Source organism: Eretmochelys imbricata, chromosome 2, assembly GCF_965152235.1.
Source record: "Eretmochelys imbricata isolate rEreImb1 chromosome 2, rEreImb1.hap1, whole genome shotgun sequence".
Lineage (NCBI taxonomy): Eukaryota > Metazoa > Chordata > Testudines > Cheloniidae > Eretmochelys > Eretmochelys imbricata.
Genome location: NC_135573.1, coordinates 61,446,039 through 61,463,030, shown reverse-complemented (window position 1 = coordinate 61,463,030; position 16,992 = coordinate 61,446,039). Strand labels below are relative to the sequence as shown.

Sequence of the window (16,992 nt, the reverse complement as noted above, 5' to 3'; positions counted from 1 at the left end):
AAAAGAATGCTGTGCTATTCTTTATATAACATTGTGCTTTGTTTTATGCTAAGTTTAAACTTAAAATACTACCTTCGAGTGCATGTTCCTACTCCTGGGATGCGCCCATTGTGCTATCAGCTGCACTGTCAGCAAATCCAAAGAGTGTGACCGTGCAGAGTCCATCTCCAAGAACTCTGCTGACAGGTGAGTAACGCTTATTCTTTTGTTGCATTATTACAATTGTCTGTTCTTCTTTTTAAGTTCCCACAACAGCTGGAACTGGAAGTGAAACCACTGGCATTGCCATTTTTGACTACAAAGAACTAAAAGTAAAAACTGGTAAGACTTTTTGTCTATTACTTATCTAGATTCTTTTCCAAACTTGCATCATTTCCCTCTGCTATAAGATAAAGAAACACCTTCTGCAATTTCAGCTCTCATGTCACTGTATTCAACAGCTACAGACAAATCTCAGCAGATTAAAGCTTTCTCTCTTGAATGAAATTTTAAAGCATGTTAGCAGTGAAATGCGCATTATAATGCAGCAGATCGTGATTTGAAGGCATAATGGGAAAGTAAAATCTTTAAAGTGAAACATGTTAAGTGCACAGGACATTTCTGCTTATATTTGGGTTCAGCCAACTGTTCCTTATTTCTTTCTTTTTTTTTTTTTTTTTTTTGGTCTTTCTGTTTTTAAGACCCCCTAGTTCTTTGTTTGTATAATTGGGTCCAAATGTTTGTTTTCCTGACTTCTCTGGACCTATGCCTGCAAAAGAAAGGAACACTGTCTATTCCTTTGACCTTGTCATCCCTGGAAATAGGATTAAGGCTAAAATGTCATCTTTAAACTTTATAGTTTTTCTTAGAGACTAACCAATTTATTTGAGCCTAAGCTTTCGTGAGCTACAGCTCACTTCATCGGATGCATACTGTGGAAAGTGTAGAAGATCTTATTATATACACACAAAGCATGAAAAAGCTCACGAAAGCTTATGCTCAAATAAATTGGTTAGTCTCTAAGGCGCCACAAGTTCTCCTTTTCTTTTTGCGAATACAGACTAACACGCCTGTTACTCTGAAACCTGTCATAGTTTTTCTGAGGTTTTGCAGTGGTCTTTTAACATTGGGTGGCTTTTATGTACCATGTGTGCTGCTATATATATGGGGCCCAACAGGGCAGATTAAGGAGTTTTAACTCAGATTAGTTGTGATTTCAATCAGTCTAAAGCATGTAAGTATTATTATTAGCATGTCTAAAGAGCCATCACCAAAGTATCAAGACACAGATACCAAATGCAGCAAAACATCAATTCATTCTAGAAAATGAACCAAATATTCCTTCTGCTTGTCTGATGGCTGCTTACTTGTGAGCAGTTAAGTTAAAGATCGGTGTGATTCCATAATCACTTTGACAGTGCAGCTGCTGGGGCATTATGGAGGGTTTCCAGCTGAGAGGCAAAGGGTTGCCCCAGGGAATTCAGTCCAGGCAAGAGTCACCTCTCATGCACGCTCTATGCGGCAGGAAACATTCTAGTCTCCTGTATGGCAGACCCCTTAAGCTCACAGAAAAACTGAGTTTCCAGTTGATAACCATCCTGTGCCCTCAGATTTTTATTTGTGCATGCAAAGTCAGCTGGATTGGGGGTGGGGGGAGGGGGCTTGTAACTCTGAACAAAGCCAATAAATGAGATACATCAGAAATAAAGGCAAAGTTTCCACATTAGCTGGAGAAGGTAAAGGGGTTCTAATAAGCAGATTGTCAAAGATTGGGATGTAGGTGGTCAGGTCCAGTGGTCAGAGTCTGAATTGGGAGCCAGGGGTTGGAGTTGAAGACAGTCAGGAGTCTGGCCAAGGGTCGGAGTCATTACTTGTGGGTGGGGCCCAGAAGCAGAGATCTGGAAAAAGGCAGGAGGGCAGGATTCAGGTGGGAGGGCAGGGTCCAATGTAGCAGCCAGCCAGGGATTCACTTAGTTGCTCAGACAACATCTTGGACCTCCTTCTGGATTAAATAGTGAGTTTGAGCCAATCATAAAAGGACAGATGTCTCCTCCACTCGGGTCCACCAGCCCACATTCCCCTCTGGTACCAGTGAGCTGCTGGGTGTTGGCTGCGGACCCAGGTTCGAGACCTGCAATCCCTGTATAGGTATGCAGAAACTATTGGTAAATCAGCATCTGAATTATTTTCCACTAAGTCTGATTCCTTCCAAACTAAAGTCAATTTCTGTTTCTACTGGTTGACAGTCTCCTCCTTTTCCTATGCTGGGATGGAAAAATGGATCACTGTAGGGCTGAGCAGATCATTCAATTTCTGTGTCCTTTCAGTCTTTGTATTTTCACCCTTTCTGCTGAGTCTGCCATTGAGGGGTCCCATTTTTGTGATGTAGAAACCTGGGACAAGATGAAGAGCATAAGCTCATTTCACTTGAGGGCCCTGATCAGCCAGCATTTAGTAACACCCTTCAGCAACCAACCTTCCTAGGATGGATTTGAATAGTTTAGATGTGAAAAACCTATCCCATTACCTGCATGATTCACTCCCCCAGAAATATTGTCTTTAAGACTGACAAAGTGAATATTTTTGCAGAATCTTGGTCAGTTTTCTCAATAGAATTTGGAGGAATATGCATTTCAGGCTCTCCCTTTTCTTCTCTCTTATCTTTAATGGCAATCATGTGTGTTGAGACTATAACTTTTCTTTTACAATTTGAGGATTAAGGCTTTCTCTTTTCTGTGTTGTTTAGTGACAACAATCCTTTTTATTAACACAGTTTTATAATTCACATGTTCTAGGCATTGCTTCTAGAGCCATTAAGCCCACATTGGGTATGATTGATCCTTTGCATACGCTCCATATGCCAGAGCGAGTAGTAGCCAACAGTGGCTTTGATGTGCTTTGGTAAGTAGTCTATGTGGAGTGCTGGATTTGGGGGGGTCATTTTAACTTAGAAAAACAAATATTTTAGAGGGAGAAAAACACCATTTTCCCTGAAGTGTCCATTTTCAGTCTGTCTCAATCCCACCTTCCTATTTCTTCAATGCACCATTCCCTTCAGTCCTTCTGACCCCTTTTGAAACAAATCAAAGTGCCTCAATTTAAATGTACATTCGATGCATGGGCCGAAATACCAACTATCAGAAGCGTGAATCTTTGAGGCCAGCTATGAAGGTTTAAATGCTTTGCTGGAGCGGACACAACACATGGCAAACCTAATTTAGGCTGTCTGACAGTCATCGGCTTCTCATGAGCAGAGACTAGAATAGCAGAGACTTTAGAGGTCAGGACTGAAGCACATTGACAAAGCTTTTTGTGAAAGTCTGTGAGGTGCAGAGCGCTGCAGAGAAGATCTCAATCTTCCTCAACTCACAAAACTGGCCCAGTTTGCATTATAGCTGCTCCAAACCAGTGCTTTTAGTACGTTGCTTAGCACAAAAATCCTTCAAAGTTTTGAAAGTCACATTGAAACAATCATAGATTAAGGATTTTAACTGCATAAGATATGCAGAAGATTGGATTCATTGATACGGCTGCTTGTTTATGCAGAGACACCTTCAGGAGATGTTAAAATAGGATGACAAATGTATTGAAAGTTGTATTTGTTGTATTTCTCAAACTATTCGCTGACTCTAGCGTATGGAAAAATTCATTATTTTTAATGGAGTTTAGTTATTAAGTTCTAAATGGGTTGGCTACGCTTTTCTATTGGTTAAAAATGTAAATAATTCTTACATTTCATGACTGCCATACCTAGGACACTTGTCCATCCAGTATTCTTGAATATCATTCTTCCAGTTTTTTAAGGTGAAAACCTTTAAAAGAAGGTAGATTTTTATGTTTATAGTCCTGGAGTCTTTAAATCTCTCCTGTCCTGTTAGAAGGGAATGCCCCTTTTGCATGAGCTTCATGTTGTTCAATGGAACTGAGCTTGTAAAATGCCAAATCCCTTGCAGGACAGACTGTGTATAGGAGAAAAATGGAACCCTTCCGTTTTCAAGTATTTCTTTCTTTTAGTCACGCACTAGAAGCGTACACCGCTCTTCCTTACAAGATGCGCAGTCCCTGCCCTTCAAATCCAATCAACCGGCCTGCTTACCAAGGCAGCAACCCTATCAGTGATGTCTGGGCTGTCCATGCACTGCGCATTGTGGCAAAGTATTTGAAAAGGTAATGTATGTCTAGCAACCTTTCACCTTGATAAGTTTGATCATGAACACCTGGCAGGCAGGATGCTGGTGAGGACCTGAGTGCTAGACTCTGAGGGTACGTCTAGACAGCAAATTAAAACCCATGGCTGGCCTGTGCCAGCTGACTCAGGATTTCAGGGTACAGGGCTGTTTCACTGCTGTGTGGATGTTTGGGCTCAGCTGGAGCCCGAGCTCTGGGACCTTGTAGGTCCCAGAGCTCGGGTTGCAGCCCAAGCCTGGAAGTCTACACAGCAATGAAACATCCCTGCAACCTAAGCCCCGCAAATCCAAGTCAGCTGGCATGGGCCAGCCACGGGTTTTTCTTTGCTGTGTAGACATACCGTGAGATGAGGTGAATCACTGTATTAGGACATCATTTTCTATCCTAGACCCTGACTTTGTCCTCAGCAAGGCAGAAAATGTCCAGTAAAATTGGAACTAGGTTAGATTGAGCAAAGTTGATCTTCAGGGGTGACTTTCTAAAGCAATGCATGAGGATTTAGTTGAGAATCCCCAATGTGTAGTCATAAGTTGCACAGCTAAATCCTAGAGCAATGTACCTCTGAATATTCACCTTTCCATACCAACCTTAAACAGAACACAATATAAGGTAACACATCTACTGCTATCATCTGTCTATATGGCTTTCAATATAGTGAAAGAACATTTATACAAAATACTATGTAAGTACATCAAGTAAACGTTCACCTGTGAGGTGTTAAAATTATATGTTTGTTTGAAAGTAGCTCATTTAGGGTATAGCCCAAATGGAGAGGCTTTTGTTAACTTCAGTGGGAGATGAAGATCTAGTCCGTGAGTAACTTTCAGCTGTTCGGTGTTTTATAAAAGGCTTTTATAGTACATAGTTATCCGGATATCCTATTTATTATACCTTTAGGGTGGAAGTTGCCCTTGAGTCCCTCTGCCCCCCGCCCAGGGACGTGGTGCCGGCCACTTCTGAGAACAGCACGGGACCTGCAGCACCACTGAGGGCAGTCCCGCAGGCCAGATCCAAAGCCCTGAGGGGCCGGACCCATCCTGCGGGCCATAGTTTGCCCACCCCTGTTCTATCTGATTCTTTTCCCAGCTCTTTTTCCATTTTTATTTTAGTTCAGATTGTATTACTCACCCCCCCAAATGAGCGTTTTCACCTCTCTCCTGAGTGTGTCAATGCAGCTGTGGATTTCTTAGTGCTCAATGTTTGTGCACAGAGCTGTCAGAATGCCAGGTGATCATGAAGCAAGGGCTAACATGCACCTAGCAAGTGCTTTTGCTGGCATCGGCTTTGGAAATGCTGGTGTTCATCTTTGGTGAGTAGAGGATGTGTGTCAGCCCCTTTCTAAAACCCTGTTTCTTTAGTGTTTGTTTCAAATTGCCAAGGAATCTTTCAGACAAGTAGTCCCTGATCTAGTGATGTGATAAGATACTTTGGGCCAGATTGTTGTACTCTTCTTCATGTGAAAGAGTCCCTTATGTCATGAGTTATCCTACCGAAGTTGATGGGACCCTTTGTGGAGTATGGTACTTCTTGCTGTCATAAGGATAACACAGTTTCTAGAACCAAAATTTGGCCTACTTTACCTTGCTTGTAGGCACAGGTTGCATAATATTTTTTTCTTTAAAAATAAATAAAAAATAAAAAAAATCAAATGTCAGTGTCCACTCTTCTAAAAATAAATAACACGTTTAACTCTCTGTTGTGGAGCCCTGTACTCAGCACCAATAACACCTATAACACCAAGCTAGTGAACATACCCAGAGGAAAGATCTTCTGCCTTTCCTGAATCAAGGCCACATGCAATAAAACTTGTTCCTGGGTTAATTGTTTCTCAGGCTAAAATGAGCTATAATTAACATTTTTGTGGATTAAGTGATGCCCATTGAAATAAGCTAATGACTGTCGCATCTTCAGTTCAGTAAAGTACAGATTAATGTTCCCATTGAGCTCAGTGGCACTACTCCCATGCTCATCGTGTGCTTAATGTGTTGAATCAAGGCCTAGGCCCAAAATTCTTTGAAAAATCATTGCAACTTATAAATATTCATCTATTCCAGACTCGACTCTGCACTCCTTTGGTTTGATCACTTAAAATCCCCTTTGTAAATAAACCTCCAAAACTTTCCCTTAAGCACTGTTAGCATGATAAGAAACTCCCAGATTTTGATAGTAAGGTGAAGAATGTCTGAGGTACTTTGGGCCAACCCCATTACCCCAGTATCTGAACACTTCACAGTCTTTTAATGTGTGAGATAGAGAAGTGCTGTGATCTCCTGTTTATAGATAAGGACCTGAGGCACAGAGCAACTAAGGGCAAGATTTTTGAAGTGTTCCCATTGGCTTCAGTGGGTCTTAGGCTCCTAAATGCATTTAAAAATCTGCCCCTCAGTGACTTGGTCAAGGTCACCCAGGAAGTGTTACAGAGCAAGAAATTGAACGGAGGTCTCCCAGATCCCAGGCTAGTTCCCTGACCACTTCCTTTCTTCTCCAGCCATGGAATGTCTTACCCTATTTCTGGCTTGGTGAAGAGTTACAAAGCAAAGGATTATAATGTTGATCATCCTCTGGTGGTAAGAACTGATTATTTTCATTTTCCTACAGTTATTCCTCGCTCTTGTACTTATCTTACATTAACAAGCTTTAAATTACCTTGGCCTAACAAACTTATTGTAGCAGCAGTGAGAAGTCTAGTTAATGTGCACTGTGTTTTGTTTTTCTCCAGCCACATGGTCTTTCTGTGGTACTCACCTCCCCAGCAGTATTTACTTTCACAGCAGAGATGTGCCCTGAACGGCACTTGGAGGCTGCAGAGATACTGGGTATGAATCTCTCTTCATAAAACCTACTGGTACAACCTACTGCTACCATGGTCCTAATGGGGGCCATAAAATCTACTGCTACCAGGGTCCCAATGGGGACCAGCTATGATCATTCAATTAGGGTGAACTGCAAAGAATAGGACAGCCAAACCCCAAAAAGCTGGTGTATATTCCAATACTTAGATTTACCAAACCAGCATAAAACAGCTTCTTTATTACCTTACTGGTTACTCAGAAGTCCAAACAACGTAGTTCCCTTAAAGTGATCCAGCCTGAGGCTTCCCAACAAGGTACCTAAGTCAAATATGATGAAGATTCCTGAAAATCTTATTTCATCATATAAAAGAAAAGGAACGTACACATTTAAGTACACTTACATCTGCATTTGCTAAAAGGAAGTGATTTATAAAACAAATAAAATTAAACACTTGCAAGCAGGAAACGTTGAAAGAGGAAATATTTTCTTACACAGTGGATAATTAACTTGTACGACTCATTGCCACAAAATATCCAGAGACTAAGAGCTTGGTAGGTTTCAAGAAAAGATTAGCCCTTTAGATGGATTGGGAGAATGTCTATACTTACTTTAAAAAGGATATATACAACATTAGAAGGGATTTAGACCCTTCTGCTTCAGAACATATGCCACCCATTGACTCGTGGAGTTAGAAAGAAACTTCCCCTATTGACAGATGATTCTGTAATTGCTGGATATGGGGTTTCTTGCACCTTCCTCCAAAGCAATTGTTGTTGGCCACACTCAGAGATACTGGACTAGATGGACAAATTGTCTGATTACCTATTGCAATTCCTACATCCCTATAAGAAGCCCTTCAATAGTAACCTCTAACTCAAATGGTAATACTCTGAATGACACATTGGCTGAGAAAATACTAAAAATATATATGCTAGATGGCCAGCCCAGAGTATCTGGAGAATTAGAACTTTGGTTCCTTTATTTTAAGGCTAACTAGTCAAACAGCATCTCCTCTAGTTTTGCTGTATAAGTTGCTGCTAAAAAGCATTGCAATTCTTAGTTACATTTGACTTCCTCAATGGAAATTCAATTGGTTACTGTCTGCTTTGCTGTTATATAAAAGGATTCTGTATAAAATGTATCAAGTGTGTATAAATTAACTCATCTTGGGTATTTACTTTGGGACCATAATTCAGTGTCCAAGTGACTGCAGTAGCTGCTTCAAATACTTTAGGTTGTCAAACACTATGCCTTGCGGTAAAGTAGTAACAAACGGCTATGTTTATGTATATGTACAACTGCAGATTTGAGTACAGCCAAATAAAAGCTTAAGGCCTCTCCTAATGGAAAAAGGGATGTGTGGCCGTAGATTTATTGCAGTAAAGGAAATATAAGTGCAGCCCGAAGAGTGATGCATTATTTAGGTTAGCAGAAGGCCAGTCACTGGAACAATAATAAGTTTTTCATCACTTTTTAGTCTGGCTTTTCAGACCACCTCTTCCTTTCCTCATTCTTTTCTTTCCTTTCCTCCTCTTTTGCTACTATCAGATCATTCCCTGAAGCTCTTATATTCTAACTGCCCTTTATACTGCAACACAGAGAATGGACATTGACTGCGTGGCAGTCATTCCATTAGCATGAAACTTCATACGAGACTCCCTCATGCTTTGTCACCTAATCTCTTCTAGCTGCTGCCATCTTGCTACTTGATACCAAACATCTAAGCCCCCTGAAATGAGTTTGTTGTCCTCCCATTAACTTTAAACTGTTTTGACAGTTGCACTGAGTTCTTAGAAAACCAGAGTGTTTTTTCTTGTAGTTGTTTCACATTTACTCATTTTTCAGTAAACTGCATGAGACAAGTTCAGTTCTGGTGGAATGAATTTGGCCCAATTGGTTAAAAATAAAACTTGGGGTGTTTTTCTTGCCTTTATGCATGTACATATTTCCCATTTCTAATGGAGCTATGGACACACAGGGAGGGAGGATGAATAGCCCTTTATATAAGAAACTTCTGTAGCTTTTCCATAAAAGCTGACTTTCACCTCCTTTCCACAGCGTTCCTAGGACTATAATTCCTCATCTTCTATCTAATCTACCTATTTATTCTAATCTATATTATTATATCATACTAACCAATATATAATGCAAGCACCTGAGCTCCACCCATAGAGGGCCACACACACGCACTTGTCCACTGTTTGAATGCTTGTCAACATAAAATTGAGAAGGGGAAGGGAATCATTAGTCACTGGTTTGCACATCCTCTAGATGTCAGCAAACTCAAGGCTTTGAAAAAATTAGCGTATGGCACTTTGTCCCTAAAAATAAATATTATGGCTATCCACAGACAGTGATCTGCTTTAACTTCCTTTCCAATACTGCTTCCAGCAATTAGTCTGACTGAAAAGTGCTTTTCCAGGCAAGCACAGTGGGGAAGGAAGTTAACTTGACATGGCAGTTAGTCTTTCTAGCAGCAGTGAACTTACCTCTCCTGATTTTGTTTTATTTCATCTCTACAAACTAGTCTAACTGAAAAATGAAGATAGAGATTCCCCTTTTTTATTTGGGGTTGCCTTTAGCAAGTAGGCTGTTATGTGTGGATATATGCCGCTGCTATTATGATTACATTAAATCCAGAACAGCTTCCTCCTCTCTCTCTCTCCACTCTACAGTCAAGGCTTTGTCTTATTTTAGGAGCTGACATCCGCACTGCCAAAATCAAAGATGCTGGGCTTATTTTGGCAGACACACTCCGGAAATTCTTATTTGATCTGAATGTTGATGATGGCTTAGCTGCAATTGGTTATTCTAAAGCAGATATCCCTGCTTTAGTCAGAGGCACTCTCCCTCAGGTAAGACAGAAAGCACAGGCGATTTTTCTTAAAAAGCAAACTTTTAAAATATTTTCTTTTAAAATAAATGTTTCTTTTAGCAGTTTTAAATGGAGAGAATGCTAGATAAAGTCAGTTCTCTTTTCCTAGTACAGTTTGGGTTTTTCCTTGCAGTGAGATAGTGTATATGTTGTTTGGCCTTCATCTGTCATCCATTCATCTTCAAAAGGAAAGGCTAATTATTAGAGCTGGTCAAATCTTCCAACATGCACATTTTTTCAGGTGGGAAAAGGAACATGTTTTTGCAGGGGTTTTTTTGTGAAAAATGTTCCCATTTTTTCATCTAGCTGTCCTAATTATACAGGCAGGTAAGGTTCTATCTGATGCTTTTGTAAGACTGCTATGTGCTAAGAATGATTAAACTTGCTTTGCATTAGGTTTTCCCTACCAAGGAGTTTCAGTACTCTTCTAGATGGCTTTGTTCCACTGCCCTCCATCTGAATTTGAACTAATGTCTTCCTTCAATGAAACAACATACACTTGTAATACCATTTACGTTTTTATACTCTCAAACATTTCAAAGATGAACTGAAATTAGAGGAAAATTCATTAATCTCCAAGTAAATGAGAAAATATTATGAAGGTTTGTCATGCTGAAAAAAATTAAAAATTTTCACTTTTTTTATAACCTCTATAAACCTCAAAGCATGTTACAAAAGAAGATATCCTCATTCCCATTTTACAAGAAGGGAAGTGACTTGATCAAGGTGTCACTCTGATTAGTGGCAACATTTGCAATAAAACCGAGGTCTCTTGCTCCCAATCTGATGCTTTACCAAATGTGTGCGACAGGACTTTTTGACCGTTTTTGTTGATAAATATGTTGGTCCTCTTAATAATCTGTAAAAAGTAATATTTTATAAACACAACATCCCAAAGAGGTATTTTTGTTGTTGCTTTGCTGAGGTTCACCTGTGGCTTGGGGTTTTTTCTCATCTGTAACTGATTATTAATTCAGAAGCCCAACTTAATTTACTGTCCTTTTACAACAGCAGTAATTAGTGATTGCATGTATAATGAGGCGAGCTAGTGTGTTTTCAAACCCTGATTTAGTATATAAAGTATAATGTAGTCCAAATTCATTTGCTGCTGCCTGTGTAATACGTTACCCACAAGCGGATTTCAAACAGTCAACTCTTTGATATTTTTTCTTTTGATCCAGCCATCAGTTTTTTTTGGAACACCAACACCACCTATTAATATTTGCAAAACACCCTGGTGCAGATTGAGACCACAAATAAACAAACACTGCCAAGTGTACTACCATCATAAAATGCATGCTGTAGAGAAATAAAATGAACAGATTTTAGTCAGCCAGTTTGGAGGTTTGAAACCTCCAAAGCATAAATGTTTACACTTGAAATAATCTGTTGAAAATGATCCTGCTTACAACACAGCAAGGAAATCTGGAGAAGTTTGTTCCATGGGCCAAATAATGGCTGGTCCTGTGTGGGTGTTCTGGTTTAGGTGGTGGGTAGGGTGGATTTGAAAGGAGAGGTCAGAAAGGACCTATTCCCTAACCCCACCTCTCCTCCATGTAAACATACAAGAGGCAGCCATAATTTGGCTGCAACCATTGATGAGCACAAGGGGTGTGGATGACTATACCTGGCACCAAAATTTACCAACCAATTTACTAAGAGGCAGACCCACTGTTCCATTCTCTGTGTACTGGCCATATCACCAACGCTGTGTTAAGGGAATGCAAGCTGCATCTATTTAAAGGTATAGTAAAAGCTTCTATTCATTGCACTCTATCCAAAGCCATTGTGAACATTGTGGCCCTTTACAGTTGTCATGTCTCCAGTCATTTGCTTGGACAGGTGTTCTTAGCCCATCTGTGCGCTCCACTGACTGGCAGGAAAATTGGTCTGATAACACCATTGAGCACCTTAAATAACTATTTTTTTTTTTAGTGTTAAACTAGTTTTAAACCTTTGTAGAACCTGAGTTTTTGTCCTAAGTAATGTGAAGCCTTTTTTTAAACACTGCGTGAGGCGGGTTATCTTTTTCTCTGTACTGTAGCTGTTCTCTGCATAACCTGGGAGGAAATCTCATGAAGCTGTTGAATGTGTGAGAGTAGAAATATTGATTTTAACCAGCTATCATAATGACAGAAACTTTGTTTTTCCCACTGGACTCTGAGTGTGTGTTTATAAATAACGTAAACTGAAATACACTTGTTAAAATAACTGATTAAAGTACAGTTGGTGATGCATTAGCCTTGTTTCTTTGATTAAATACATGCTTTACTGGTTTGCAAAATTCTGTGCAATCTATAGTGTGGATTTCAGTCATTAATGCTGAGTAACGTGTGACATTCTACTGTATATTCAACACTGTTTATTTTGCAAAAAGCCTTATGTAATCCAATTTTACTTTAATCTTTCAGGAAAGAGTGACTAAACTATCACCTCGTCCTCAGACGGAAGAAGAGCTATCTGCCCTGTTTGAGGCATCCATGAAACTTTATTAGTTTAAATATTTTACATGTTCTTTAATGATTAAAAACTAACATGAAGGTAATTTCCCACAGACATGGTCTAAACCAGTTCAGATAAGGAAGGAAGATGTACCTCTTATGCTTGTATTTCACTATCCACTACTAAAAGGTCAGATAATTCATGTTCAGTTCAACACTGTTTTGTGATTATGGGGCTGATTGTGTAATCAAAGGGACTACTCTTGTAAAGGTTGTTGGCTCAGATCTTAAGCTTTGCAGAGAGCTCTTGAGAGCTGGACAAAAAATGGAGAGCTCTTTGTCTCTTGAGAGCTGGACAAAAAATGGAGATAATTTGTCATGGAAATTTTTTTGAAAATGTTCAGGGGATGAATTTATCTTGTATTTTAATTTTCTATGACTATTTTTGTCTAAAAAACCCTAAAACTATAAACTGTGTAGGAAAAACAGGCCACTCTTCCTCAGGCAATATTCTCAAACACAAAATTTGAACCTGCTCAATTCAGAAGGTTCACCTTATGATTTTTTTTACCTTCTCATTTAATTTGGAGCCTGATGTAAAGATCATGGGTAAAAAAAATATAACTTTTTTTAACAAGTCTGGAAAAGGCTTCCCAAAAGTTTTTTGTTTCACTATTTATTTTTAAAGTGATTTGCCAGGCATTTTTGTCTTTTCATTCAGAAGTTATGCATGAGAATAAGTTTGCTTGTTCCGACAGGGTAGCTAACTGGTTACCTGTCAACTGAGAAAGCGAACAGGCAGAAGGGGGATAAAATTCAAATGTAAGTATTAAAGTCTTTCCTGGATTTTTCATCCTCTCTTGAGCCCCTTTGGGGTAGTGAGTTTTGCTGCCTACGTAGCGTAGCATTTGCTGCTTCACACAGCAGTCTTATACAGAGAATATTGGAAAACAGGAACATTATTTTGAAGAGATTTTTAAAGTTGTTACTGTTTTGTGGCATTTTAAATTAACCCATTTACTGGTTTTCACAAAAACTATGACTTTAGTATTGCTATTTTAATCTACTTTATCAAACTTTTTATCAAATTTTTATTTATTGAAAGCCATGTTTTCTTACAGAAAGCAGAAAAATATCAATAATTTTGAAAACAATTTTGATAAAAATAGCAATTAAAAATGTTGCCAAAAAATTTTTCTCACAAAATAGAAAATTTTGGTACTGGTGACATTTGGCAGAAAGTTTTTCCAAAAAAGGTTAGTTTTCAAAAAAATTTTAAACAAAAAATATCAACCAGTCTAAAATGTTTCTCTGTACTAGACAGGGCTTTAATGTCCTGGCATATTCAGAGTTTGCTGCAGCAAACTCTGAAAGTTGGCACGTCTGTATCACAGAACAAAAGAGAGAACAGGAAGTGTTTTAATTGAAAATTATTCTATTAGGCACAGATTTCATTGGCATTGTACTGCAACACCGGCAGCAGTATACACAATACTCATACTGTATTCATTTAAAAACAAATTCTGATGTCTTTTAAATTCTGTTCTGGCACCAATTTCATGCAGTGGCCACAGCACAAGTTCAATGTAGGAAAAGCATAACATGCTAGTTAGTTCCTTTACTCAGTTACTTTTACTCTTTGCCTCATTATGATTCTGTTCTGCAGCCACTTCACATGCAACTCTTCCACTGAAGTAGAGGAAGGATGTCTTGTACATTTATGACTATTAATCTTGGCTCAATAAGTCTGATGCCTTCCAACCACATGTTAGGACCTTATGATGGAAGTATATTGGCTGTGGGGTTTTTAGGTCCCTTTAGTGCTTGGATGGGTAGCGATGGGAGGCTGAAGGTCCTCTGCCTTTCCACTGAATAGGTACAGCATGGGCAGTGGTTATACAGACAGATCTGCCAATATCCCTCAGCCTGTTCTGAGAAGCTAATTCATTTTCCCTGTCATTCCATATCCATTACCTCCTTCATTCTAGTGCAAATGCCAACAAGAGCTTCAATTGTGAAAGCTGGTTTCACAATATGTGGATTTTATTTTCTATATTACAGTAAGTTATCTCAACAAAGACTCACCCCACCCTTAACGTTGTGTTGTATCTTTTATATATAATTTCTGTTCTCCCTCTGTGAAGTTTCATCTTTGTGCAATAGCAATGGTATGGTGCACTGAGGAGACAATTGTTGTGGGAATCTATTTTCTAGCCAGATATTTTGGGTTTGGAGGGGATGTAGCTTCTTCCAGTTGAACAGCGGATGAGTTTATTAGGTATGTTGTTTCTCATGAGTGCTTTGATGGATAAAAAGGAAAGGGGGTCTTTCACTCTAGCATGGTTCTTATTTTGCATTTATATTGGTATGCAAGTAAATAGTAGAATAGCTTCACTACTAATAGTACTTTACACTTACATATAACCCCTTGCATTAAAGGAACTCAAAGCAATTTACTAACATTCGTGAATTAAGCCTCACAACAGCCCGGGAGGTGAGCTAATATTATTACCCCTATTGTATAGATGAGGAGACTGAGGAACAGAGCAATTAAGTGACTTGTCTAAGGTCACACAGGAAGCTTGTGGCAGAGTCAGAAACATAACCCAAGTCTCCTGACACCTAGTCTTACGCATTATCTGTAAGACCATCCTTCTACTACTAATTATTAGCCAGTGCTGAAAACTGTGTGAGAAGAATCAAGAGAGATGAATCCATCCCATTCAAATAGTAACAGTTTGACAGTGCTAGTGGTGGTTAAATCCAGAATGGGATCTGGGGTACAAGTATAATTTACTGGCAGTTTTATCTGCCACTGAGTTAGAGGTTTTTAATGTAATAAAATACACTATTCCATACCTGAAGTCCACATTTTCAAACATGTGCACATATCTTTGTGCAGGTCCAGTTTGTACTCCTGAATATGGGACTTGTGCATGTGTGGTTACAACTCGTGAACACCCATTGGTTGAGCATGTGTAGAGAATCTGAGCCACTTGTTCTTCTGATTTATAAAAATGTTAACGCCTCAAACACTAAAGCCTTTCATAATGTATCTTATATAGTTTGGATAGTGCCTTTGGGAGCTATTGCAATACAAACAAGTAATGATGTGTTTCCTACAAATATAAGCTTGTGAAAATGTTTGAGAACTGTGTTTTAACTGTCGTGTTAACTTGAATCTTGAAATGTAATTGTGAATCCAAACCATTCAGAGGAAATAAGCGTTCATTAGCTTCACTGGGCAGTATGGTTATTCCTGATTAGATGCTTACTCAATGAGCTGACAGTATGTTGACAAACCATTGCATTATGGATAATTGAAACGAATGTCCAATTTACAAAAATAAAGAGCATCCTATCTACTGCACTGTCTGAATATTTAAAAAAATCTCATTGAATATTCAATATATAGAGTTTAAGTCCTATTATAAATGGTTACAAAATCAGCATATTTTGAATGTCATATTGTTAGCAGTAGAGCTTGATTGATGTTTACATGGATTCAATGACTTTCTTATGGATAGTTTACATTTAAATCACAGAGTATGTTGAGGATCTAGTTTAAAAACAAGTCCAACACCCAAAGCAGCAAAGGAGTCAAAAATAGATTGAAAAATATTTTATTTAAAAACGCTTAACACAGATTAATCTTTGGCAACTTTTTTGTCTTCTGTTGGTAGCTCATGTGGAAAACACAGGGCAAAATCTAAGGTCAGTTAGCAAATGCACTTAGGGCAAGTCTACACTACAGTGCTTCATTGGCACAGCTATAGTGTGTCTGGTGAAGACGTGTCAAGGTTCCTTCCCCACTCTGAACGCTAGGGTACAGATGTGGGGACCTGCATGAAAACCTCCTAAGCTTACTTTTACTAGCTTAGGTTAAAACTTCCCCAAGGTACAAACTATTTTACCTTTTGCCCTTGGACTTTCGCTGCCACCACCAAATGTCTAACACTGGTTATTGGGAAAGAGTTCGCTTGGAAACGTCTCCCCCCTCCTCCCCCCCCAAAAAATCCTCCCAAATCTTAACCCCCTTTTCCTGGGGAAGGTTTGATAAAAATCCTCACCAATTTGCATAGGTGACCACAGACCCAAACCCTTGGATCTTAAGAACAATGAAAAAGCATTCAGTTTCTTAAAAGAAGAATTTTAATAGCAGAAAAAGTAGAAAGAATCACCTCTGTAAAATCAGGATGGTAAATACCTTAGGTGGTAATTAGATTCAAAACATAGAGAATCCCTCTAGGCAAAACCTTAAGTTACAAAAAGACACAGAAACTGGAATATCCATTCCATTCAGCACAGCTTACTTTCTCAGCCATTTAAAAAAAACAGAATCTAACGCATATCTAGCTAGATTACTTACTAAGTTCTAAGACTCCATTCCTGTTCTGTCCCCAGCAAAAGCATCACAGACAGACACAGACCCTTTGTTTCTCCCCCCCTCCAGCTTTGAAAGTATCTTGTCTCCTCATTGGTCATTTTGGTCAGGTGCCAGCGAGGTTATCTTAGCTTCTTAATCCTTTACAGGTGAAAGGGTTTTTCCTCTGGCCAGGAGGGATTTTAAAGGTGTTTACCCTTCCCTTTATATTTATGACAACATGCTATGATGAGAGAGTACTCTCCTGTCAGCATAATTACTCCTCCTGGGCGAGAAGCATAAGCTATGTTGATGGGAGGGCGTCTCCCACTGACATAGTGCTGGTGTAGACA

At 39.1% G+C, this 16,992-nt stretch overlaps 1 protein-coding gene across 7 annotated transcripts in view; it reads left to right on the top strand.

Annotated features, from left to right (window-relative positions):
- ADHFE1 (alcohol dehydrogenase iron containing 1) overlaps positions 1 to 16,992 on the top strand; it is a 37,781-nt gene that overhangs the window by 11,932 nt on the left and 8,857 nt on the right. For 2 of the 7 annotated variants that reach the window (XM_077810195.1, XM_077810199.1), the window contains 7 exons: positions 244 to 321; positions 2,775 to 2,880; positions 3,994 to 4,146; positions 5,378 to 5,476; positions 6,656 to 6,734; positions 6,887 to 6,983; positions 9,658 to 9,815. In XM_077810195.1, coding sequence (XP_077666321.1) covers positions 244 to 321; positions 2,775 to 2,880; positions 3,994 to 4,146; positions 5,378 to 5,476; positions 6,656 to 6,734; positions 6,887 to 6,983; positions 9,658 to 9,815 — 770 coding nt within the window. Of the gene's footprint in view, positions 1 to 243; positions 322 to 2,774; positions 2,881 to 3,977; positions 4,147 to 5,377; positions 5,477 to 6,655; positions 6,735 to 6,886; positions 6,984 to 9,657; positions 9,816 to 12,246; positions 15,645 to 16,992 lie in introns of those variants that run through there. The other 5 variants (XM_077810196.1, XR_013345134.1, XR_013345135.1 and 2 more) reach the window with 5 other exon arrangements.